Here is a 26,268-nt window from a genome sequence, read left to right on the forward strand (position 1 = left end):
TTTCACTTTTTAGTTTCAGTGTCCTTAAGGTTCATCCACTGTAGCATGTGACAGAATTTTCTTCCTTTCTAAGGCAGAGTAATACTGCATTGTATGGATGGACACATTCTGTTCATTCCCTCTGTCAATGGACACTTGAGTTGCTTCCACATCTTGGCTATTGTGATCAGTGCTGCTGTGAAGATGCGGGTACCAAGCCATCGCTTTTGCAATATAAGGTTTTTCTCTCAAAGTGTTGAAAGTCCCAGCAACAGTTTTCAGCCCAGGTCCTGTTAGCTCCTCTCTCTCTGAGAGGTCTGCCCAAGCTCCCTCCCAAGGAGGACAAGCCTGTGTGCATGCGTGCGTGTGTGTGTGTGCATGTGTGCTAAGCTGCTTCAGTCGTGTCTGACTCTATGTGACCCCATGGACTGTAGCCCACCAGGCTCCTTTGTCCATGGGATTCTCCAGGCAAGAATACTGGAGTGGGTTGCCATGCCCTTCTCCAGGGGATCTTCCCGACCCAGGGATTGAACATGGGTCTCTTATGTCTCCTGCATTGGCAGGCGGGTTCTTTACCACTAGTGCCATGTGGGAAGCCCAAGCCTGTGAGAGGGCAGCAGCTCTCTACCTCCTGACATCACAGAGCCAGGCAGTGGTCACTGCCTTCTCCTGATACACTTTGTCTGAAAACAATCAAAGGAATAGGTGCTGGCAAGATGGTGAACAGTGGAAATTCCATCCCTCACTCCTATTCCATTCCCCAAGGACCAACTGCTGTTGGATGAATGGCATTTTTTCCAGTGGCTTTGTACTTGATTGTAGACATATATTGTACAAATGCATATGTGTGTATAGTTTTGCTTTGTAGTTTATAAAAGTATTATCTCATGAAACAATGTATCACAATTCCATACGATGGATAGGTGCTGGATATCCTCTGTATATACTCTTGTATATTTGTATATAGCCTCTGCATTTACTCTTGTGTATTTGTTGTTGTTCAGTCACTTAGTTGTGTCTGACTCTTTGGAACCCCATGAACTGCAGCATGCCAGGCTCCTCTGTCTTTTACTGTCTTCCAGAGTTTGGTCAAACTCATGTCCATTTAGTCAGTGAAGCTATGTAACCATCTTATCCTCTGCTGTGGCCTTCTCCTTTGGCCTGCAGTCTTTCCCAGCGTCAGCGTCTTTTCCAGTGAGTCAGCTCTTTTCATCAGGTGGTCAAAACATTAGAGCTTCAGCATCTGTCCTTCCAGTGAATATTCAGGGTTGATTTCCTTTAAGATCGACTGGTTTGATCTCCTTGCTGACCAACGGACTCTCAAGAGTCTACTCCAACTTATATATGTGAGTGTCATTGTTGAATAGAAGCCAATCTGTTGGGTCAAAGTGTATGTACGTTTAAAATCTTAATATAAACAGCCGAAAGAATTATGTCAGTTTACTTGTTAGCGTTAAAGATTTGAGCTTATTCTTTCAAGTTTAGGGCAAACGTTCTTGTCTGTTCTTATTTAATCACTGGATATATCCTTGACCTCTCTACAAGCAAATCTAAATAGCCTGTGCTACTCAGTTAAAATCTTCTTGGAAAATCTCAAGTTAGTAAAATTATCTAATTTTAACTGTTTTCTGCTTACTGTCTTAGGCAGATTTGATGGGCAAAAATGTAACTGTGTATTTCTGCAGATGGTAAATTTCAGGATTGGTCCTTTGAGGTATCAGGAAGTCTGAAGTTAATTTTATAAATATATGAATCTCTTGTTTTAAGGATTACACAAACATATTTTTAAAATACCATGTCTCTTTTGAAATTAAAAAAAAGAAAGAAAGAAAACCCTTCACTTCACCCCCTTCCCTTTTTGATTTTCAGCTGCTTGAAAAATTGCGGATTGCCCAGAAAGATCAAGTCCTCTAAGACTTTTATGCTGATATGCCCAGGAAATGTGTTTGCCCCACACCCCAAATTTAATTACTTAAGCCACTTGAACAGTTTGTGACTGTCAGCCCAGACAAGTGATTTCACAATTATATTTCAAATATAAAGATTTCCTCCAATGAAGCAGAAACTGTTCTTGGCACACACATTTGAAAGGGAGCGATGGGGTGGTTCCCGGCCAGGCAACGATGCCCTGAGAGGCGGGTTGCAGGGAGGAAAGGCCATCTACATCGCGTTGAAAAATATTTTTAATTCTCAGGGAACACAGAAAGCCAGTATTGGAGCAGAGCTGCATCTCTGCCAGCCCTCTGCGCGGTCCTCAGCCCGGAGCATCCCTGGACGCCCGGCTCTTTTGTGTTTCCTGCGTCCTCTCCAGGCGTGTCTGCGTCGTGCGGGGGAGGGTGGGGGTGGCGTGCCGGAGATCCCCTCCAGGAGGAGGGAGGCATCGGTACCTGCTTGTTATGCGACTATTGACTCGCTTCACGGGGAGGACTCCAGTGGCAAAGTGACCCTCCCCTCCGCCTGTCCCCTCCCTCCCTGGCTCCCGCCCTCAGTCTCCCCGCAGCAGGAACCTAACGCGGCCGCCCTGCGCTCTTCCTCCTCTTCTCCTTCCTCGGGCTCCCGGATTCCTGAAGTTATTAGGAGAAATAAGGGGACCACATGGAAGTTGTGACAGCTCCCAGCGGCGCTCCCCTCTCTCCTGAGCCATCACCTCGCCTTAGGGATTACCCGCTGACACGCTGAATGAAGGAGGTCCCCCTGCCAGCCAGCCTGCCGGGATGGGCCACTGCTGCTGCAAGCCTTATAACTGCCTTCAGTGCCTGGACAAGACGGTACTTTGCCTCCCACACCCGCCCCTCCCCTCTCCTTCCAAAGGGCCAGCCGCCTCTGTCTCTGTCCCCCGCCATGGCATGTGTGTGCACTTGTCTTGTGAGTGGAACAGGATATACTGCCCTGGCTGGCAGTATACTTCCCTGTGCTGAGTCGTGAGCCCTGTTACTCTGCAGTGTCTTACATAATTGTGTTTCTGCAGCCTCCGATGTAACTGTTGCATTCTCCTGAAATGTTGAGGGCTCTGCTCCAACATCATGAAATCCAAACTGCCAAGAAATCCTTGGAATATTCTGACTGCCTTTTAATGTACCTGCTAGAGCTGAGACATTCCAGGTGGGGGGGCGGGGAGGAATTTAGATGAGCTAGACATGTTTCTCTTGGCCAACCGCTAACTCTGAAAGTTTGCCACTCTCTGTGACAAACAGCATCTATCCTTGTAATTTCTGTGCTTAAGGTCAGAGATGCAAGCCTCCCCCCAACTATCCCTCGTCCAGTTCTGCTCTCTGTATGTGTTTGCATTACGTAGGGATGCAGAACACAGAGGTGAAGACTTAAGGAGCCAGAGAGTCTGAGGGTGTGTTCCAGATTTCACTGGAAGGGAAATTCACAGCCAGGGGACGGAGACCAGAGTGTGAGCAAGCGCTGGATGACAGTTCCAACACAAAGCCTTTCTTTGCTATTGACATTTGACTTCGAGCTTGCAGAGGGATTCGGAGATGCTTTTAATTTCACAACTAGAAATGTACTGGCAAGAACTCTTGCCTCTGTGATATGTTTTATTATCACACATGTTTGGATTTCTCAAAGATGCATGAAATGGAATTTAGCGGGAGGATGAAATTGCCTCCTTTCTACTTGTGGGCGTCAGTTATATAGCTTGAGGTCTAGTATGTGACCAGGTGAAGAGAAATAAACGGCTTAATATAAAACTCCTTAGAAGGAGGTCACTTGGGAAAAATTGGTTACTAGTTCTGTGGGTGAACTCTGACCCAAAGTAGAGTTATACACCACCTAGGAAAATTAAACTGATACATTAAAAGTCACCTGTTCCTTCTTTTCCAGTAGAAATGACTATCTCAATGGGATTGGTTTTTGCCACCAAGACTGAATTAAAATATTTATGTACACATTTATGTGCTTTAGACAAATAGAAATATGCAGCATTTTGTACTCAGTTTTCTGCATTTGAATCCAACATTGAAGTGATTAAGCCCTTTTTTCAAGAGAAATGGTCACCAAGTGGTTTTGAAGAAAGCCTTGTAACAGTAATAATTATAGAAGGGAAGGATATGCTACATGTACAGCAGTATTATAATGTTCGTATTTCTAAGCTCTGATATAAAAGTTTTAGAAATAAAAGCTGGTTACCTCATGCGAAGAGTTGACTCATTGGAAAAAGACCCTGATGCTGGGAGTGATTGGGGGCAGGAGGAGAAGGGGAAGAGAGGATGAGATGGCTGGATGGCATCACCGACTCGATGGACATGAGTTTTGGTAAACTCTGGGAGCTGGTGATGGACAGGGAGGCCTAGTGTGCTGTGATTCATGGGGTCTCAAGGAGTCGGACACAACTGAGCGACTGAACTGAACTGAACTGAAAAGTCTTTTTCAAGAAAATATATTTTAAAGTGAATCCGTCCTCCTTTTTTGTTTCACATCAAGTCCTTGAAAAATATTATCCCTGTGTCAGTCTTTAAATTGGAGATTTTAAGAAAGATAAATGCTGTTTCGTCTCTTTAGCAGTGTGATGTAAGTGACTTTCGAATGTTTTAGCTTTGAGATGTCACACTTAAGGCTAGTTATTCTTTCCTAATGAAAACTTGCACAGAACTTTCAACTTTCTCCTTAAGCTTACAGTGACATTTCTTGCTGTATCTTTGCTATATTTTAGAATGATATGCCCATTGCAGGTTTTATAGATGTTATGTCCATAGGTGCTTATCTCAGGGATTAGGGCTTTCCATTCTTAATTAAAATTTTTGTTTTATTTAGTTACCCACCTTTCAGCATAACTTCCTAAATGGTATGCCAGAATTGGTAGTTTATTCAGTAGTTACCTGTTGGGCCAGGCATGCTACTTCTAGGACTGTTACGGGATTCCAGTCCAATCTCAAACTCTGGAAATTAGTTTATTCTTTAAATTTCACCATAAAATCCTGTAGTCTGCTCATCAGCTCTGACAATCCCAGGATCAACATGAAAGAGACCTGATGAAATGGTCACTGAGTTGTTTCTGATTACTTCAGCCCATCTTGTTGTTGTTTAGTCGCTAAGTCATGTCCGACTCTTGTGACCCTGTGGACTGTAGCCCGCCAGACTCCTCTGTCCGTGGGATTTCCCAGCCAAGAATGATGGAGTGAGTTGCCATTTCCTTCTCCTGGGGTTCTTCCTGACCCAAGGATCGAACCTGTGTTTCCTGCACTGGCAGGTGGATTCTTTGCCACTAAGTCACGAGCGAAGCCCTTAGTCCATCGTAATAAGCCTTAAAAAAATAAAAGGAACACCCCTTCCCCCACTGACCCATACTCTGTACAAACACAAAATAGAAAACTTTATTTTGCGAAGCAAAAATGCCTTTAACAGTTGCTCCTAGGGTGGGCAAAGATGTTCTGAAACATCTTTAAACAATTAAAGAGACCTTTAGGTAATCAGTTTCAGAGGTGGGCTAAGAAATAATAATCTTAAGATGATTCTTTAACATTAATTTATTGGGAGGAAGTATGGAATTTTGCCTAGAGTATAAAATGCATGAAAAGTTTGTTAAATGAACAAATGGTTTTTAAAAGTTGATCATGCCTAAGTATTTTAAGTTTAAAAACACGAGTAAAAGCATCAACAATATTTCTTGCTGGTTTGCTCTGTGCCCAGTTATTTTGGGGACTAGCAAAGAATTCTTAAAAGGCACAGCCTGCCCTATGGAGTTTACCAGTTATTTGGTTGTATTTCCACCTTTTCCAGAGAAAATGCGAGTGGGGCAGGCAGCAGTAACACATACAGGGCAATAAAACCAGTAGAGCGAGACTGAAATATCGTTAAGTGAAAGTTATGTGGTCCTCACCATTCCTGTTTCTGGAATCCAGTGAAAGGAGAAATCAGTGCTGGAATCAAAAGCAAGGTTTCTTGGAAGAAGTGGATCATGACTTGCATGTTGAGGAATGGGGTAGAATTTTGAGAAGGACAGTAACTCTAAGCAAAGGGAGCTGGAGTAAAGATGTTTTAGCCCACGTAGGTGAAAGGTGAGAGTCAGTATTGGTACATACAAGCTCATAGGGAGTGTGGGGAATGTTTACCAGGCTGAAACCCAGGCTGATTTTTAACTTGAGTTAAGAAGAGATAGGGATCCATGTTGGGATTTGAGCAGGAAGCCAGTCTGTAGAGAGACTCATTCCACAGGTATCTGTAAGGGAAAGCTGTGACCCATGAAGCCCCCTGGGATGCCCAGATGGACCCCCAGGAGTCCGTCCACCGGTGTATTCAGTGTGGTCCAGGCTGAAGCCAGCAGCTCTGCACATACAGACACCTCCCAGAGCTGGTCCTTCTTAGAAACGTTGAGTTACTAAGGGAAATCAACTAGATGTACAACTAGAATGCCAGCCCGTTTTTTAACAATAAGAACTATAACTGACAAGCAAATGAATGCTTACGAGCCTGATTAGACAGGTGATTTCTTTTTAGCGTCAAAGTCTAGCTTCATAAGAGGTAGTTGATGAGGATGGAGTCTGAGTCAACAAGTTACTTAGGCATCCAGTGCCCTCAGGTCTCATTACCCGCCCTGCCTGAGATTACCGGGGAGGCTGTGTGATGTGTGACTGTCACTGGCCCTGGTGACCGCCTCTTCCAGGCTGCCACAGCTTTGCTTCTTCTACTACATATCCCCCCGCCCCACCACACCCCCTCTTCCTGCTTCAGATACAGTCCTGTCCCTTTCGGGCTTACTTTGCATATCTCTACCCTGATGTTTTCTGTGTTGATTGTCATCTCAGAGGCTAATCTAACTTACCTTTTCTCTAAATTTTTGGGAGGGGTGTGAATTAGGGGAAGGCACCTCACTGCTTCTCCCAGCTACGCTTAGGTGATGGGACAGTAATAAATTTGGGAAGGTCATTAAAAGAAGATAGAATCCGGAAAGGTCAAGAGACTTCTTCTGTGAGTCATAAATGGGTGAAAAAAAATCATGGTTCTGGCTAATCTTCCTTCCCTCTGCTTGCTCTGGAATCCAGAAGTTTCCAGCCTTACTCCTCTGAGTTCACAGTTCTTCTCCTTGAGGCCCCTGAGTCTTTGTCCTTCCTAACTGCTCCTTGGTAATCCACATGTGGGCTGACACCCCCTGTTAACTGCAGCCTCTTAGGTAAGCTAGATGTTTCCCAGCTACCAATGCTCCAGCATGCATGCATACTCAGTCATATCCAGCTCTTTTTGACCCCATGGATTGTAGCCTGCCAGGCTCCTCTGTCCATGGAATTTCCCAGGCAAGAATACTAGAGTGCAGTGCCGTTTCCTCCTCCAGGGGATCTTCCTGACCCAGGGATCAATTTAGCATCTCCTGTGTCTCCTGCACTGAGCCACCTGGGAGCCCAATACCCCAACATGCACAAGGGCAAAGGCTGGAATGATGCATCTTGGAATTTCATCTGATTTCTTGGGAAACCAGATATGGCCTTGCTCATTTTCCACACGAGTAGACACTGACATGTATTTAAGAATATTAAACATGAATGATGCTTTCCCTTCAGCCGGTCTGTATTAAATTTGATTTCCAAGTAGAAAAGCAGACATAAAATACAGTGGCCTGTGCTAATTATATGTGAAAGAAATAGTACTTATTGATTAAGTCGAAGCATGGCATCAGTGCTCCCTTAAAGCCATAATAACTGAAATGAATAAAAGGTCAGTCCACTTCCCAAAGGAATTTTCCACAGTGCTATATTAGGGATCTGGCCCATCTTCACAATATTAATATTGAAAATGAATGCTGTATTCACCAAAGGCAGTATGAAAGCGACACTGAAGACTTACGTGTTCTGTTGACGTCACCTGGTGGCTGGTTTGTTTTGAAATATAAAAGAAAATGTTTCCCTATTAAGACAAAATTTTACCATGTGGAATTAACCCTCATGGGTGAGAAGCAATATTGTTTTGTGGAGGAATGAAAAAAAATTCCTTTAAGCTCTTTGTAATTACATGTGTAGGTATATCACTTTGGGTTTCAAAAATTCACAATAAAAAGGATCTGGATGTTTCCTCAAATACCAGAATTCTATAGATTTTTAAATTTAACTCCTTGTTAAGGCTCTTTTGTTTAGCCTGGGAAAAAGGGGCCCAGCTCAGGTGATCAAATTTTCCTGATCTACACTGATTTCAGGGCAGGCTAAAAAGATAAGGAAGTTTAGTTGGGCATATTTAAACTTAAATATATATGTATACATATATATACACATACATACATACATGTATATGATGACATCACCGACTCAATGGACATGAGTTTGAGCAAAGTCCAGGAGAGAGTGAAGGACAGGGAGGCCTGTCCATGGACCTCATACTGCAGTGCCTGGGACTGCAAAGACTCAGACACAGCTGAGCGACTGAACAACAACAACATATATTTTTTAAATGTACATACATATGTCCTTTAAAAAAAATATTAGGTGGGGAGGAGGAAGCTGACAAAAACACTCAAAACTATAGTGAATTTTATGAAGTTTTCATCAGCAGGCTTATAGCTGGTCAAGCATTCTTTCCGGGAGAGTTGCCAACCAGAGGCAGACTTGGCAAGAAGGGCCCATCTTATGGGGTGACAGAGGTCCCCAGAAATAGCCAAAGTGCTGTTTGGTGTTGCTGGCCCTCCTGACCTTTGCCTGGGGCGCTCCCTTCCTAGCCCCCTGCTTACCCATCCTCTGGTCTCAGGAAGTCCCCAGGCTGGCCCTGCCGAGTTGAGTTTTGTCATGTTGTTTTGTAATTACTTGTTTGTTTACTGACTCTTTGGGAGACTCCTCAGCTTCTTGAAGGCAGAAGTATCCTGCCTGGCTTGTCTGCCTGCCAGTGGTGTATGTGTGTGCTCAGTCGTGTCCAACTATTTGCGACCCCGTGGACTGTAGCCCACCAGGCTCCTCTGTCCATGGAATTCTCCAGGCAAGAATACTGGAGTGGGTTGCCATGCCCTCCTCCAGGGGATCTTCCCCACCCAGGGATCGAACCTAAGTCTCCTGCATCTCCGGCATTGACAGGAGGGTTCTTTACCCCTGAGCCATCAGGAAAGCATGCTACGTAATAGGTGCTCAGTAAATATGTGCCATGTTGGATACATTTCCTGTTTCTGGATCAGTTGGGGTGAAAACTCCTCAGATTCACTCAACCTTTTATATGTCGATGATCATTCAAAACACATATATTCAATTTTAATAAAAACCAGGCTGTTCTGTTGGTTCCTAATGTGGGGAGGGGCTTAGGTGGCTGATGCCCAAGGGAGGGTCACATGGGCGATGCTAACTAACAAGAATGGGCTTTTTCACTTCCTGTCATCCCCAGTTTCACACGGGCGGCACTAGCCGCCTAAACAGACAGCCCTGTTGACCAGGCATGTTAGGATAAAAGAGTGTGGCAGGCTTGCTTGGGGCTTGGCCTCACATTCAGTTGCTTGGAGTTCACAGAGTGATGAGCAGGTTGTATACTTTGCCAGGCTTCTGTAACCAGGACAGATCGAGGGCAGTGTTCCCCAAGACTTTGCAGCGCCATGGCTAAGGAGAAACTGGGCTTCCCTGTAGCATACTGATAGGGTGAGAGGTGGTGGGGAGCCTGAGATGTTCATGGAGGGGAGCCTCTGGGATTCCGTCTGCAGGTGCAGCGGGCCATGCTGGGGACACAAGAGGACTCGGAGTGTCAAGGAGACATGCCGAATCACAGAGGCAGCTAAAAAGACACACTCCTGCCATGGGGCCAAGACGAACATTCTACAAGCGTCCCCTTTCCAGTTAAGCCCATCGTGGAGTAAATGGTTGTTTTAGAGGAACAACCTTCTTGGACTTGGCGATTTCTGGACTGTATCATTAGGATAGCTTGGATGCCTAATACTGAGCTCTATTTTTAGCCTGTTGGAGTGAAAGCAGGGGCTCGTGTGCTTGGCACCAGTGAGGAATTTTCCACTCAGTCCCCATGTAGGGAAGCACTAATCTAACGCTGGCCCATCGAGGAGACCTTGCTCCTATTTCAGCCATCCGCTGTGTCATCACCCCGGATCTGGCTTAGGGTGGAAGATGGGGGAAGGAGGATGGTGTGTGAAAGCCTTTCCAAGGGAACCTTCGGGGCAGCCTCACTCCTGGTAACTCAGCAGAACTTCAGGCCATGCTGGGCTCTGCTGAGCCACGAAGGGTTGGAAGGGTGACTCTACGAGGCAGGGAGTGGAGAGTGGAAATTCCCTCTAGGTTCTCATACTGCCTGAGGAGCAGTGTCCCCGGAGTCCAAGCTGTTGACTCATTCCATCACGTCATTCTGGTTTGGCTCGAAGAAAACCAAGAGGAACTTAATTGATGCAGAGAATTCATAAATTAGAAGAGTTATGTCATTTCAAAAACAGGCACTTAAGGAAGAAGGGCTGCAGCTCGACTGCTCTGGCCAGCCCCCTGGAGCAGAGCTGCGCCAGCGTCTTCAGCAGGGACGCGTGGGGAGGCGGTCGGAAAGGGTCAGAGAAAGCTGACCAGGAAAAGCTAAACAGCTACCCTATCAAGTATTACAGCCCCATGTAGGCTGGAAGGGAAATGAACTGAAGTGCAACCCGCAAATCCACACCAAGGACAAATACCCTGCCAAGGAGGGCAGGGGTGGATGGGATGTGAATGTAGCCAGGGAATATTTTCAGTGAAACAGAGTCATCAGGGGCTGGCAGTGCCTGTCCTCCAGTTAGATGTAGAAAGCTTGCTGGTAACTTGTGCTTGGATCCAAGCTGGGGATCGGTGTGATTTGGGTGTCAACATTGGGTCTTTATTGGAGGGAGAACCTCCTTGTGTTAGTGTTTGATGAAGAGTGTAGACCTTGGCTTGAACCTCCTGCTTTGCCACTTCCTGGATAGTTGTGCATGTTACTTGGCTGATTTCCTAACCATGGAGCCTCAATTTTGTCCTCCAGAATGGAAAATAAACCATGGAGCCGGTTGACCATATTTGGAGGAGTAAGTGAGCAAAAGGCTTACCCTGTGCTGTGCCTGGTGTCTAGGAAGTGTTTGGTCAGTTCAGTTCAGTCGCATAGTCATGTCTGACTGTGACCCCATGGACTGCAGCACACCACGCTTTCCTGTCCATCACCAACTCCCAGAGCTTGCTCAAACTCACGTCCATCGAGTCAGTGGTGCCATCTAACTGTCTCATCCTCTGTCATGCCCTTCTCCTGCCTTTGATCTTTCTCAGCATCAGGGTCTTTTCCAAGGAGTCAGTTCTTCCAGTCAGGTGGCCAGAGTATTGGAGTTTTAGCTTCAGTATCAGTCCTCCCAATGGATATTCAGGACTGATTTTCTTTAGGATTGACTGGTTTGATCGCCAGTGTTTGATCAAGGTCAGTGTTAATGTTGATCTAGTAATCAGCATGGGCTTCCCAGGTGGCTCAGTGGTAAAGAATCCGCCTGCCAATGCAGACAATGCAGGAGACAGAGGTTCCATCCCTGGATTGGGAAGATCCCTCTGGAGAAGGAAATGGCAACCCACTCGAGTATTCTTGCCTAGGAGATCCCATGGACAGAGGAGCCTGCTGGGCTACAGTCCATCGGTTGCAAAGAGTCATACACAAATGAGCAGACACACAATCAGCACACCTTTCCCGAGTTTAGTTATTTCCCTTGACTTTTTAGCCATCAGATTTGTTGCTTCTGTTTGGCAGCTGACACTTCTTGATGAGCTGTTTGATGACTTTGAGACCATTGGTTTGGTCATCTGCCTTTGCAGAAGGTTGGGCATGAGGGCAGGATGGATCTTCATTGATCATCCTCATCTTTGCTTCCCAGAATGTAGAGGGTGCAAGTCTCTCATCTCACTGGCTTCCCTCCTGTTTGCCCTGCATCTCTTTTCCCTTCCCGCCTCCTCCTTTTCTTATCTTCCTTCTTCTCTTTCGCTCCCTCATTTGCATTTCTCCTCAAGCAAAGATAGGTGGGGCAGGCCTGACCACACATGTCAGTGTCGTTTTCATCCAAGTGATTCAAATCTAAGGATCTTCACCCACATCATCAGCACCGTCTCTACCTGAAGCCTGTCCTCCCTGGACCTTCAAGCCCCTCCTTTCCCATGTCCCCAAGGCTTCTGTGGCTGGAAAGTGGGGTGTGATGGCTGGTGATGCGGGATACCCACGTACGGGTACCATCCACCCAGGGCTTCATCCCAGGGCTGCTACAAGAGCTGAGGGAAACCTTGGCTTTGGATTAGCAGTCAGAGTTGGCTTATGGATTTTTTGTTAGGTTCTGGTTGTTCCGTTTGCAACCTCGACTAAGTCTTTGTAACTCTCAGCAGCTCAAGAGTGAATCGTGAGTGATGCTATTTCTGTTCTGATAAGGTTAGTATTTCAGTTCTCTGACTGTGCTTCAAATTGAGGATGTAAAGTGAAAGTCCCTCAGTTGTGTCTGACTCTTTGCGACTCCACTGACCATATAGTCCATGGAATTCTTCTCCTGGCCAGAATACTGGAGTGGGTAGCTATTCCCTTATCCAGGGGATCTTCCCAAGCCAGGGATAGAACCCAGGTGTCCCGCATTGCAGGCGGATTCTTTACCAGCTGAGGTACCAGGGATATAATTCAAAATGTCTCTTTCTCAGGTGCCGCTAGTGATAGAGAACCTGCCTGCTGATGCAGGAGACATAGAAGATTAGGGTTCAATCCCTCAGTTGGGAAGTTCTCCTGGAGAAGGAAATGGCAACCCACTCCAGTATTCTTGCCTAGAAAATACAGAGGAGCCTGCAGACTACAGTCCATGGGGTCACAGAGTTGGACATGACTGAAGCGACTTTGGAGATATTGAAGGAGCAGAAACAAGTTAGTTTTTTCAGTAGTTTGAGATCATTTCAGGGTAAATACTGAAGTTTACCCTCTCTGGAATATCAGGCTCTCTTAATTTGTAGTAACAAGTCAGCTGGCTGTATTCTGCTGATGTTCAAACAAGGACCTGTCCCTGTGATCAGTCTGATTAAATGTTTTCCCCGTGTTGTACTCTCTAGTCTTTGAACTTAGAGTAGAATCACAACAGAGCCAGGAAGGTGCTTTAAAAAAAGAGAGAGAGAAAAGAGATAAATGCAAATTCTCAACACTTTCAGATATTCAATATGGAAAAGCACCTCTTATCTGTAGGATGTCATCCAGTTGCAAATAAAATCAAAGGAAATGGCAGAGTTGTAATAACAAGCAACGCTTTTTATAGAGGGTATAAGTGCCAGGCATTGTTCTAACTGCTTCACCTATGTTAATTTATTTAACCATCAGGATAACCCTGTGCAGTGGGCGTGGCACTGGAAGGGTATGTGCTCTCAGAGGTGGTCTCCTGCCTTCAAGTTCCTGGAGGGCAAGGATGCCACAGGCTGGGGTGGGAGGTGGGAGCTTCATGAGTGAGGTGGGGTCGACTGTCCCCCAAAGGGTATATCGTTGCTGCATTAGTCTCAAGAGATCCGTGACTTAATCACTGTTAATGCTTGTGACTAAAATAGCTCTCAGAGTTTTATTTTGGCATGAAATTCTGGTATTGCTTAGCACATGCCCTTTGTATGACCTGAGACCCTGCCATGGGCCCAGAGTAGCTCACATGTCACCAGGGTCTAAATGCAGGAGACACAGGGACACAATCTTGACGACTGTCTATTCTCGTTCAGCCCAGATTGTCCGGAGGTGCTGACATCAAAGTCAGAGGAGGTTATGAAAGAAAGAGTGTTCACGCAGCCTTGATGATATCTCTGCTAGATATTTGGTATCCATTTAAGCCAAAATTCCCTCTTGGGAAATGTTTGCGTTGGGTGTGCATTCTACAGAGTGAAAGAAACTTTCCTTGAAGGCCTGTATTTTTGGCATCTCTCACTGGAAGAGAATTTACAGAACACATCTTTCCTAGTTATTATTAATAATAAAATCATAACAAATGTAAGTCTTGATGCTGACTCGTATCTTCAACTGCTTCTCTGTTTTATGTCCTAATAGGAATTTGATTTGAAAACAAGTAAGCAGTCATTTAGTGACAAATGGCATTCTTTGCAGTAAATAATACTTCGAGTGGGAGTTTTCCTCTTCTTCTTCCAATGCACAGAGTGGAACAAAATACTTGGAGACCTCTAATTTAGGTGTTGATCTTATGACAAAGAGAAATGTTTCGTATTAGGTTTTCTGTTCAGTGTTCATTAGGTAGCTGGCTGTGCGTGTATGGACGAAAGGGTAAGTTTAAGGAGACTTGGTAAAATAAACATCTGTCTGTCAGAGAGCTATGGCATTGGCATTTTCATGGTCAAAAATCTCGTTAATAGTGACAATAATTAAAAATGTAAAAATAATATATAACAGTAGATTAATGTGTAGACATGCAGAGAATTACTGTAGGTTGATGTCCACAGAGTAGAATATAGAGAAAAGTACAACTACAGGGTATTATTAATATTGTATGACAAGCTTTGTGATTTGAATGTGGTACAAATGAATGAGTCATACTTGGCTTTGTTAAGTTTTGTATATGCTTATCTAATGAGAAAATTATCTCCTTAAGGACTTGACTTATAAATATTTGCTTAATGTGATTCATTAGTTAAACATATGAAAGTCCTTATCCAGCCTCAAACAAGGGGAATCTCGGTGTCCGTTTTGTTTTTTCAGAATGAAAGTGCCCTTGTGAAAGAGAAAGAGCTGTCAATCGAACTTGCAAACATCAGGGATGAAGTTGGTAAGTGGGGCCTCGGCATGAGGAATGGGAAGAGGGTGTCTTTTTCCTGGTATGTGAACATGTAACAAAAGCAGCTGTGTCTCGATTAATAACCAGAGCAGACCTGCCTGGACAGATGGGAGCATCTTCCCCAGAGCAGTGGTGGGTTCTTGTAGTCTTGGGGGCGGGGCACTGATTTCTCTGCAGCATCTCTGTTGTCATAAAGGCAGCTTGCTACCAGTTCACAGTGGAACTAATCAGGCTTGACTCCACTTCTCACAGATGGCAGCGCATCTCTGCATCTGCCTTGTGTGGGGTGACACGCACCCCCCGTGTGATCCCTCCCTCTGCCCCAGGGAAGGCACAGCTCCTAGAAGCAGCTCAGCTCTGGTGGGTAGCTGGAGCGCTCCCGGTAAGATGCTTCCTGCCATTGTTCACCCCGCCGTGAAACATTGTGATCTAGAATGTGAATCTGGATGGCTGTAACAATGCTAGGGTACATCTCGAAACTCCTCCTCTTTGGCCGATAGGATGGTGTCATTCTGGCTGAACCATAGGAGACCTTGCCAGTGACGGGATGACCCCTAGACCCTGGGATATCTTCCATCATAGACTTTCACTCTTGGCCATAGGTCAGACCAAGGATCTGCCACATTCCGATTACTTGATCCCATTCTGTTCTTGGGATCCTTTACTCCAGCAGAGGTGACATGAACATGACCTAGTTCCCTCAGCATGCTCTTCTCTTTATGAGGAGCGATCCTCCTCCATCCAGTGTGGTCCTGGGGGCGGCCCACCTGTGTAGGTATGGCTTCCTCCGCCAGCAAGGCCCTTGAACAGGCCCATCCATCCTAGGTGGGTGGCACCCATTTTTGGGTCAGCTGTGAGGCATCGAGTGTAGAGGCCAGACTTCCCTGGAGAACACGGGCCCCCAGGATGCATGGTGGATGGGGTCATGATTTTCAGTTTCCCCCACCCTTTCTTTTTAGAAGTGAAAGTGTTAGCTGCTTCAGTTGTGTCCGACTCTTCGCAACCCCATGGACTGTAGCCCTCCAGGTTCCTCTGTCCATGGGATTCTCCAGGCAAGAATCCTGGAGTGGGTTGCCAATTCCTTCTCCAGGGGATCTTCCCCACCCAGGGATCAATCCCAGGTCTCCCACATTGCAGGCAGATTCTTTACCATCTGAGCCATTATTTTTACCTTCAAGTTTGTGTTTTGTTTCTTCACCGTGAGTTTTCCACTTCCTCTGCCATCGAGACAGGGCGGCCGTGGCCTCTTCTCCCCTCCTAGGGGAGCAGTCCTGTGGGGAAGGCCTCACGTCATGGCCCCTCCCCAGCCTCACCTGTGCGGCGCCCACACGCCCGCCAGTGGGATGGATGCGCAGGACCGGAAGCGGCAGTGTTGGTGAGGGTCTCAGGTGAAGCCCCAGTCCACACACGCGTGTCTCTCTCATGCAATGGTCGGGCTCTTGGGTGGTTCCTGGGCCGTGGAGGAAATGACTGAGGTCCTGGCAGAGTGCGCTGGCTCACGTCCGTGTCCGCGGGTTCTCCTTCATCAAAAAGAAATTTGATTAAAGAAGAGAGTGATGACAGGGCAGTCTGCAAGGTGACTCATAGCTCTGAGGTGTGTAGCACCTTGAGTCTGAAGACGGAGGACAAACTCTTCCACTGTGGGGTGAGTGCCTGCCAGGAGACATGTCTGCTCCCCCTGGGCAGACGTTAGATCCAGGTGTCCGTCCTGACCCAGCGGGTGAAATGTACCGAACCCAGTGCCCTTACCCCCTGTGCTTTCCCGAAGCTTCTGAGTGCAGGAGGAACCCCTCAGGGATCACATTGGGGCTTTGTATGGAAGTCTTCTTTGATTTCTGCATTAGTGCTAAGAGGAGCACCAGAATTCACCTGCAAAGTAAAAAAGCCATGGGGTGTGGGGAAAGGAAGGCCATTCAGCCCAGCATTCGGCTCCAGAGTGCGCTTTAGCTGTGAGTCCCTGAGCCACTGTGGAGGCGGCATTTGTGAGGGGGAAAGACAGGGGGGCAGGGGGGACCAGCCGTTAACTGTAACATCATGAATTCTGGTGTCTTGACCTGAGCGGTGTTCCTTTGAAGTGAAGAGGGCACCTGGCTATGTTCACCAAGCTGGAAGCTCTCTGAAGCCCACTGTTCCAGAGTTTTTATAATCCATCCTCCAGTGCCCCTCTCCCTGGAGGTTGGTGAGGGGGCCCAGAAGCTCCAGTCCTCTGATGGCCTGGTCTGTCCTGTGACCCACCCATCCTGAGGCTTTCTAGGTGCCTCAGGGAGTCACCTCCTTAGCATAAATTCAGTCACAGAAGGACTCATTATAAATATGAGAGACACTCCTGTCACCCAGGAATTCAGAAGGGTTTTAGGAATTCCAGGGGACAAAGACCAGTACCTCACCTAGCCAAGGCACCTGGCCAAGGTACTGCCCAGACATAGAGAACCCCTCCTGCATTCAGCAGTTTTCTGAGCACTTTATGTAGCAGGTGCAGTCAGCACATTGTGATGGAGGTCCAGGCCTTAGTGACTATAGTCTGTCTACTCACTGCACTTGAGAGATCAGTAAATCCAGACTTGGTCAAAGATTGTATCTAAAGCTGAGTGTCTGTAAGGACCAAGAAGAAGAGCTTGGTTCTCCTTAATCTCAGTCCATCCATTCATTAAACAGTTATTTATTAGGTACTTAGTATGTGCCAGGCGGGCTATCCAGGTGGCTCAGTGGTAAAGAATCCACCTGCCAATACGGGAGACTCAGGTTTGATCCCTGGATCGGGAGGTACCCCTGGAGAGGGAAATGGCAACCCACTCCAGTATTCTTGCTTGGGAAATCCCATAGGCAGAGGAGCCTGACCAGCTACAGTCCATGGGGTCACCAAGAGTCAGACTGAAGTGACTTAGCTCGCACTTGCGTTTTTCATCTGACCCGAAAACTTTAGAAATGTTAATGTGAAATGTAGTTTTAAAACCGAAAGCAGTGATTAATAAAGCAGTCATTCTGGCAAAGCTTCTCAAGTGTTGTACAGGAAGCTAAGTGGTTAAGTCTACATTTGGATTCAAGTTGGCATATTGAAACAGAGCAAACAATACCTGAATGTTTTCTGTAACATGAAATAAAAACATTAAAGAATTCCAAGAGCTTTGATACAAAGGTATGATAGTAATCTAAGTTTGTGATAGTAAGCACTGGATTGTTATTTATTATGTTCTTAAGTTACTAAATAGAATGAAAATGTCAATTTGCTCTTGTTTATAACTAACAGCTTACATATACACACCCCACTGTAAGTATATTTGTGAGATGATTTTACCTCCTGGGGTTTATACAGAAAATGTGTTTTCCAATTTATGATCATAATCCCTTGTATTTACCAGGAGCTTAGTACTTACCAAGCTCTGTCATATGATATGTTTTATTTATTCATTCATTCAGATTGCTCTGTGAAGTAGGTGCTGGTGTCTCTTATATGAAATTGAAGCTCAGAAAGATTAAATGACTTCCAAAAGAGCATACAGCTAGTGTGTACAGAGTCGAGTCTTAAACCCGAGTCTAGAATTCTTCTACTCATTGTATGTGATTTTACTACAGCATCTCCAGCATCACCATCACATTTGGTGATAATTTTTAATTTAATAGATTAAAAAATCAGGTGAACAAAATAAAATAGCTTTTTCTTCCAGTTCTATATGTTGTTGTTCAGTCGCTAAGTTGTGTCTGATTCTTTGCGACCCCTTGGACTACAGCACGTCAGGCTTCCCTGTCCTTCACCAGCTCCCAGAGCTTGCTCAAACTCATGTCCATCGTTGATGATGCCATCCAAGCATCTCATCCTCTGTTGCCCCCTTTTCCTCCTGCCCTCAATCTTTCCCAGCATCAAGATCTTTTCCAATGAGTTGGCTTTTCCCATCAGGTGACTTCCACGCAAAAGGATGAAAGATGCTAGTATGCATCTGTCCAGACATAGGTTAGAGTATAATTATGTTAATTCATCAGTAAGCTATAGCTGTTAGGATTGGGTTCTAGAACAAATAGCAAACTCCCTAAAGAATGGGAGTTTACTCAAAGTAGATGTTTATTTCTCCCTTATATAAAAGTTGGAGGAGTTCCAGGTGGCTCAGTGGTAAAGAACCCACCTGCCAATCCATTGAATCTGCATGCAGGAGATGCTGGTTCGATCCCAGCTGGGCATGGCAACCCACTCCGGTATTCTTGCTGGAGAATCCCCATGGACAGAGGAGCCTGGTAGGCTGTGTCTATGGGGTTGCAAAGAGTTGGACGCACCTGAGCATGCATGTGAGCACCCAGGGGTAGGTGTGATTCTGTTCCACTAAGTCCACGGAGTGGGTGGGCAGGCTTCCTACAGCTCAGCATTCTCCCATTCCCAAGACAGTGGTGCTTCATCTAGTGGGCCAGGGTAGCTGTGGTCAGTACTAAGTGCCACCTGGTCATCACATCTCTAGTCCAGTTAGTAAGATGGAAGAGGGAATGAACAAAAAAGCAGAGACAGTAGGTCAGCTCTTTCCTTGGGAAAAACGTTTCCAGGAATTTCTATCTCATTGCCCAGCTCTAAGTCACAGGGCAAACCTAGTCATAAGAAGGACCTGGAGTTGTGCTCTTCTTTGGTGACTTTGCCTGGATATTTTACTGCTATGGAGGAAGGCGAGAATGTGCTGTGGGCCTCACTTTCCTCCGTCAGTAAGATGGAACCCTGGTGCTTGTCACACTAGCTGAATGAGAGGAAAGGACAGAGCACAATGTTTGGCAGGAAATTGGGGCACAGTATATGCTAATTCCCTTAGGTTTCAGATTAGATTCTGTTGTCTTCCTTCCCTTCACAGCTTAAAAAAAATCTAAGTTAAAATGCAAAACCCAAGAAGGCACCTCAGAAAAAATAACTAATCTTGGGATCACAAAAATAATGCACATTTTCTTAAGTATAAAAATATCTCTTCTAAGCACACCAATGAAAAGACAATTTGCCAGATTGGATAAAAAAGCAAGATTCAGCTATGGGCTGCGTAAGAGAAATCCACTTCAAATGTAAAGGAGTGGATATTTAAAAGTAAAAGGAGAGAAAAAAGATACACTGTGCTAACACGGAGAAGGCAATGGCACCCCACTCCAGTACTCTTGCCTGGAAAATCCCATAGACCGAGGAACCTTGTGGGCTGCAGTCCATGGGGTCGCTAAGAGTTGGACTCGACTGAGCGACTTCACTTTCACTTTTCACTTTCACACATTGGAGAAGGAAACGGCAACCCACTCCAGTGTTCTTGCCTGGAGAATCCCAGGGACAGGGGAGCCTGGTGGGCTGCTGTCTATGGGGTCGCAGAGTCGGACACGACGGAAGCGACTTAGCAGCAGCAGCAGCAGCATGCTAACACCAGGCTTCCCAGGTGGCGCTAGTGGTAAAGAACCTGCCGGACAATGCAGGATATGTAAGAGATGTGCGTTTGATCCCTGGGTCGGGAAGATCTGCTGGAGAAAGGCATGGCAACCCACTCCCATATTCTTGCCTGGAGAATCCCATGGACAGAGGAGCTACTGTCCATGGGGTTGCAAAAGTGATTTATCAACTAAACAACAATAACAGTGTTAATATTACGCAAAGTAAACTTCAGATCAATACCGTTACTATAGATGGAGATGCTATTACGTAAGGATCAAGGAGTCAGTTCACCTAAAAAAGATAGCAGTGCTGAATACCTACGTGCCTAGAAATAGAGCTTCAAATCAGACGAAGCAAAACACGGTGGAACTGAAAGAAACAGACCCACTGTTACTGTTGGAGACTTCAGCACTCCTCTCCCAGTCCTGAGAGAAGGAGCAGGCAGAAAATCAGCTGGAGTTTAAAAGACCTGAATAGCAGTTATCAACCAGTTGAGCTAGTTGACCTAATTGACATTGACAGAAGGTTCCAGATAACAAACAGGACATACATCCTTCTCAAATACACGTGGAATGTTGACCCACGTGGACCATACGCTGAGCCATAGAACAGACCTTAGCAGATATTAAAAAACTGAAATTATACAGATCATTTTGGACTATAACAGAATTAGACTGTAAATCAGTAACACGAAAAGAACCTGGAAAGCTGGAAATACTTGGAAATTAAACAACATACAACTAATACATGAGTCAAAGAGGAAACCACCAGTAAATTAGAAGCTTATGTTGAATTGAGTGACAACACAAACACAAAATCTGTGGAATGCAAAATTCTCTCTGATCAGGGGAGTTGAATCTTCTCACTCAGTTTTCTCAGCAACTTTGTCAGCCGGGTACCCAAATACATATTAATGTTCACTATTTAACTATCACTGTTCTAGGTTCTAAGGCGGAGAGCAGGCAGTGTTATTTAGAAGAAGGTTTGATCTAGTCTGATGTCAGAAATGTGAGTGTGATTATAGAGCTTCAGATATACTGTTCTCTTTGCAAGATAACCTCTCAACATGACGAAGTCCAGAAGTTACCTGGCCTTCCTGTAAGTAAATGATGTTCTGAGCTGGGAAAAATTCAAATCAGTGATGTCAGCTGCCAAGATTAGATTTTTATCCCAGTAAATGTAATTTTCTAAAGTTATTTTAGTTTCTATCTCAGACAGGTGCTTAACCGTGCACAGTAATATCAAAACTACAAACTCCCTTAAATGTACCAGAGACTGGGTTTGGTTGCCATGAAAATTACACCATCAGCTACAGTTCCAAAGAACTACTTTCTTAAAGACAATGATTTATTCCAATCGGCAGCAGCACATTTTTTGATATTTATAAAATTCTTTAAGGTTGCTAGATGTATAGCACCATCTGATTATTTTAGATGGAGATGTCTATTTTGTGATCCTCTAAAACATTCGCTCCTTTGTGAATAAAGATAATCCTTTCTGATATATGTTAATATTTTTAAATCTGTGGTTTTAATTCTTAACCTGAATTGACTGAATAAAAGTCAAGATACTAAGGGCTGCCCATAAAATACCCAGAGGACAAGCAGTTTCTTGAAACTTGGAGTCAGCTGCTTCTGCAAAATTTTGACTTCATAATAAATCTAATGTTTAGATCGGTGTATGATTTACAAAGCTCTTCCACGTATTATTTCATTTGATCCTGACAACAGCCCTAGGGGACAGACAGGTAAGGTAGATAATACAATCACCGGTTTAACGGTGACTAAATCATGGCTCTAGAGAATAAAAGCAAACCCCAAATCATGTAGCTATTAAGGATAACGGAGCTGGGTCTTTATCTTGTTCCACCATGACCATAGCATGCTGCCTTCGTATTGTAAGATTTCAGTTGGTGTCTTGGGGAAGATAAGAAAAAGATGTGACATGCTCTATAGATTTAACCTGAAAATTGCCAAAGAGCAGTTTTGCAAAAAAACGTAATGCTTTAAATGACAGACAATCACATACAAATTATGCAAATATAATCATCGCCTCTTTGTGAGTTTCTCAGTCACATAGATCCCTTTTATTTTTCTTTGTATCTTGAGCCCCAGCCCAGAGCTTGTTAGCACATTAAGTGTGAACTATGTCATTGTTTCATTTTATAAATGTGATTGAAATCCAGGAGATGCACCTGTTAGTGTGCCAGGAGTAAAGATGGGTGTGATGTGGTCTCTGAGCTCGGGGGACATCTGTGCACTGGAGGGACGGGTACATAAGCAGGTAACTAAAACCCAGTGTGCTGAGTAAGGTGCTGGAGGTCTGGAAGTTCAGAGGATGGTTTGTAACCCAGTTAGGGGTCTGGGAAAGGTTTCTGGGGTAAAACAGCTAAGCTTAAAGGAAATCAAGGAGTCAGTGAAGAAGTGGTTCTTCTACACTTGATCAGTTACAGCAACAGGGTTAGTGAAGTCCTTGACTTATCTCGTTTTGGAAATGAGAAAAATAGTAAAGAAGTGTTTTCCTGGGGTGATCCCTTAACCAGAGGAAAAGGGCAAATGAGCTTGTCTGTGTGGCACTCCAGTACTCTTGCCTGGAAAATCCCATGGATGGAGGAGCCTGGTGGGCTGCAGTCCATGGGGTCGCTAAGAGTCAGACATGACTGAGCAACTTCACTTTCTCTTTTCACTTTCATGCATTGGAGAAGGAAATGGCAACGCACTCTAGTGCTCTTGCCTGGAGAATCCCAGGGACGGGGAAGCCTGGTGGGCTGCCGTCTATGGGGTCACACAGAGTCAGACACGACTGAAGCGACTTAGCATAGCATAGCATGAAACTCTTTAAACTATTTGCAGACAAAGCAGGGCAGTGTTTGGACTATTAGACTTCGATGATTCTCCCTTCAGAGATTTTTTTTTTTACCATTTAGTTTTTCTTAGTTTTTCCAATGCCATTATGAAATTATTCTCACTCATTCAAAAAGTATCCACAAATACCACCAAAGCCAGATTTAAGAATACTGTCCATCAATTTACTGTATTTGGCATTAATTTGAACAAAGTAATAATGTAAGTTGGGCTTCCCTGGCAGCTCAGTGGTAAAGAATCTACCTGCCAAGGGAGGAGATGCAGGTTCAGTTCCTGGGTTGGGAAGATTCCCTGTAGAAGGAAATGGAACCCACTCCAGTATTCTTGCCTGGGAAATCCCATGGACAGAGGAGAATGATGGGCTATAGTCCACGGGGTCACAAAAGAGTCAGAACTTAGTGACTAAACAAGCACAACAATACATAAGTTGCAATGTATGCGTCTGTTATATTCAGATCACTCTTTTTTTTAATCAGAATTGTAGTTTTTCATCTGAATTTCAGGTCTTCAGGAGGTTAACTCTGGTGAAGAACAAGGAACTTGACCGATTCTGCACTGCAAGGAACCATGTAAAGACGTAGCAGGTTTCAGTGATAATGAAACTGGTCATGGCCTCTGGGCTCCTTGACATAGCTAATTTCTTTAAAAAAAGAAAAGAAAAAGTTAATTAAGAATTTGGTCAGAATTTAGCTAATCAGGAGTATGATTCCAGATGGAGAGACCAGGGCGGCTGCCAAGTGTGGACACTGTTAGTGCAACAAGAATGGCTTTGACTTTCAAGGAAACGCCTTTTAACTAGGTTTACTAGAGCCCAATATAGAAAACAGAAATCCCAACTTACTAATTTCCAGTGAGAAATGATATTTCTTCTTAAAAGCAGATCTACTTAGAAAGCTGAAATTGTAATCAGAAGATGTCTTTGTGGACCAGACTCGATAGTATGCTATAAATAATAATGGCATCTCGCTGAGATAGCCTTGGGCAGCTATCTACATGCCTTTCTTTTCTGGGACCTCAGTTCTTAGCCAGGGATCCCCATGGAGGGAGATGGAAGCCTATTAGAGCCACCTGGGAGCTTATTTCAACTATGCATTCATTGCCCTGCTTCCAACCTTTGTAGAGTAACCAGTCCTGGAGAAGACTCTTGAGAGCCCCTTGGACTGCAAGGAGATCAAACCAGTCATCCCTAAAGGAAATCAACCCTGAATATTCATTGGAAGGACTGATGCTGAAGCTGAAGCTCCAATACTTTGGCCACCTGATGTGAAGAACTGACTCATTAGAAAAGACCCTGATGCTGGGAAAGATTGAAGGCAAAAGAAGAGGGTGGCAGAGGATGAGATGGTCGGATAGCATCACTGATTCGGCGGACATGAACTTGGGCAAACTCTGGGAGATAGTGAGGGATTGGGAGGCCTGCTGTGCTGCAGTCCATGGGGTCGAAAAGAGTTGGACATGACTTAGCAACTGAACAACAGCAGTAGCATTGGGCTAGTTACAGTGTACCTCACACAGCTAGTTACCATAGCATTGGGCTAGTTACACTGTACCTCACACAGCTAGTTACCGTAGCATTGGGCTAGTTACAGTGTGCCTCACACAGCTAGTTACCGTAGCATTGGGCTAGTTACAGTGTACCTCACACAGCTAGTTACCATAGCATTGGACTAGTTACACTGTACCTCACACAGCTAGTTACCGTAGCATTGGGCTAGTTACAGTGTACCTCACACAGCTAGTTACCGTAGCATTGGACTAGTTACAGTGTGCCTCACACAGCTAGTTACCGTAGCATTGGACTAGTTACAGTGTGCCTCACACAGCTAGTTACCGTAGCATTGGGCTAGTTACAGTGTGCCTCACACAGCTAGTTACGGTAGCATTGGACTAGTTATAGTGTACCTCACACAGCTAGTTACGGTAGACTGTACACAGCTGTAAGCACCAAGTACATGAGGCAGCTGTTCCTAAGCAATAGATGTCACAGGCCTGTGATCCTGTGGCTACGACTCTGTATTCCCAAATGCAGGCCCAGGTTCAATCCCTGGTCAGGGACCTAGGTCCCACATGCCTCAACAAAGAGTTCACATGCGACATCTAAAAAAACCCCACTTGCCACTATCTAGACCCAGTGCAGCCAGGTAAATAATGAAAACATAATCTTAAAAAAAAATGAGGACATCACTCTGAGCCCCCTATTGGCCCCGACTCCCTGCCTGGGGTCACTGACCAGACCACAGCCCAGAGAGGTGGTCTGGCAGTGACCACTGACTGTCTCGCTGTGCTGCAGAAGCAGATACCAGTTCCAAGTGATTAAAGCAGCTGGAAGTCATGGGACTGAGCACTGAGAGCAGTCCGCTGGGCAGAGGAGGCCCTGGGAATTTGCACAGGGAGGGTGTTCCTGTGTGTTCGGAGATGAAGTGTGAGCATTGAATGCCTGGGGAGGCCTGGCAGAGGGCAGCCGCTGCAGGATGAGCTGGGTGGAGGCACCAGACACTGTGCGGTGCAGGGAGACGTTGGAATTGCAGCTGAGCCAGGGCAGAGAGACCTCACTGAGCACCTCGACTCAAGACCCAAGAAAGGCCAGGCTTCAGGAGTGAGGACCAGGACTGAGAATAAGGGTCTCTAGGAAAACTGAAGCGGACCCACCCTAACAAAGGGTAAAATCTAAGTCTGGTGGAGTCAAGGGTAATTTACCTGCCTGTTCAAGTAATACACGCTCCTTTCAGTAAGTGTGCATGTGTGCCAAGTTGCTTGCCGTGTCAGACTCTGCGACCCCAGGGACTGTAGCCCGCCAGGCTCCTCTTCCATGGGACTCTCCAGGCAAGAGCACTGGAGTGGGTTGCTATGCGTTCCTCCAGGGAATCTTCCTGCCCCAGGGATCGAACCCACGTCTCTTATGTCTCCTGTATTGGCAGGCAGGTTCTTTACCACTAGCGCCACCTGGGAAGCCCTCCTCTAGATACCATCCATTTAAAAATTAGACCTACAAAAAGTGGAACCCATAATTAAGCGAAAAGTAGGCAATAGACATGGGTATTGAAGTAACCCAGATGTTGGAACTGGCAGACAAGACATTTTTAAAAACTGTTACAAACATGTTGGCCACTTCTAGAAAGCGAGGAACATAGTAACCCAGATGGGGAAGCCCAACAAAGAAATGAAAACTACAAAAGAACCAATTGGAAATGTTACAGCCCAAAAGTTAAATCTCTGAAATGAAAAATTCACTGGATGGGCTTTACAGCGGGTTGGAGACTGCAGGGGAAAAGGGTCAGTGGGTTGAAAACAATCAATAGACATTATCCAATCTGAAGAACAGAGAGAAAAAAGATAAAAAGAAAAATGAGCAGTGTCAGGAACCTGTGGCAATCTAACAGATGCAT

The 26,268-nt window shown here is 45.3% G+C and overlaps 1 protein-coding gene across 3 annotated transcripts in view; it reads left to right on the plus strand.

The window, feature by feature from the left end:
• Nucleotides 1-2,485: 2,485 nt before the first annotated feature.
• The window catches only part of MTUS2 (microtubule associated tumor suppressor candidate 2), a 72,475-nt gene continuing 48,692 nt past the window's right edge, over nt 2,486-26,268 (plus strand). For all 3 annotated transcript variants that reach the window (XM_010835888.1, XM_010835890.1, XM_010835891.1), the window contains exons 1-2: nt 2,486-2,747; nt 14,569-14,635. In XM_010835888.1, coding sequence (XP_010834190.1) covers nt 2,694-2,747; nt 14,569-14,635 — 121 coding nt within the window. In that variant the 5' untranslated portion in view covers nt 2,486-2,693. The remainder of the gene's footprint in view (nt 2,748-14,568; nt 14,636-26,268) is intronic.

The sequence above is a fragment of the Bison bison genome, unplaced genomic scaffold (genome assembly GCF_000754665.1).
Source record: "Bison bison bison isolate TAMUID 2011002044 unplaced genomic scaffold, Bison_UMD1.0 scf7180017864056, whole genome shotgun sequence".
In the NCBI taxonomy this organism is placed as follows: domain Eukaryota; kingdom Metazoa; phylum Chordata; class Mammalia; order Artiodactyla; family Bovidae; genus Bison; species Bison bison.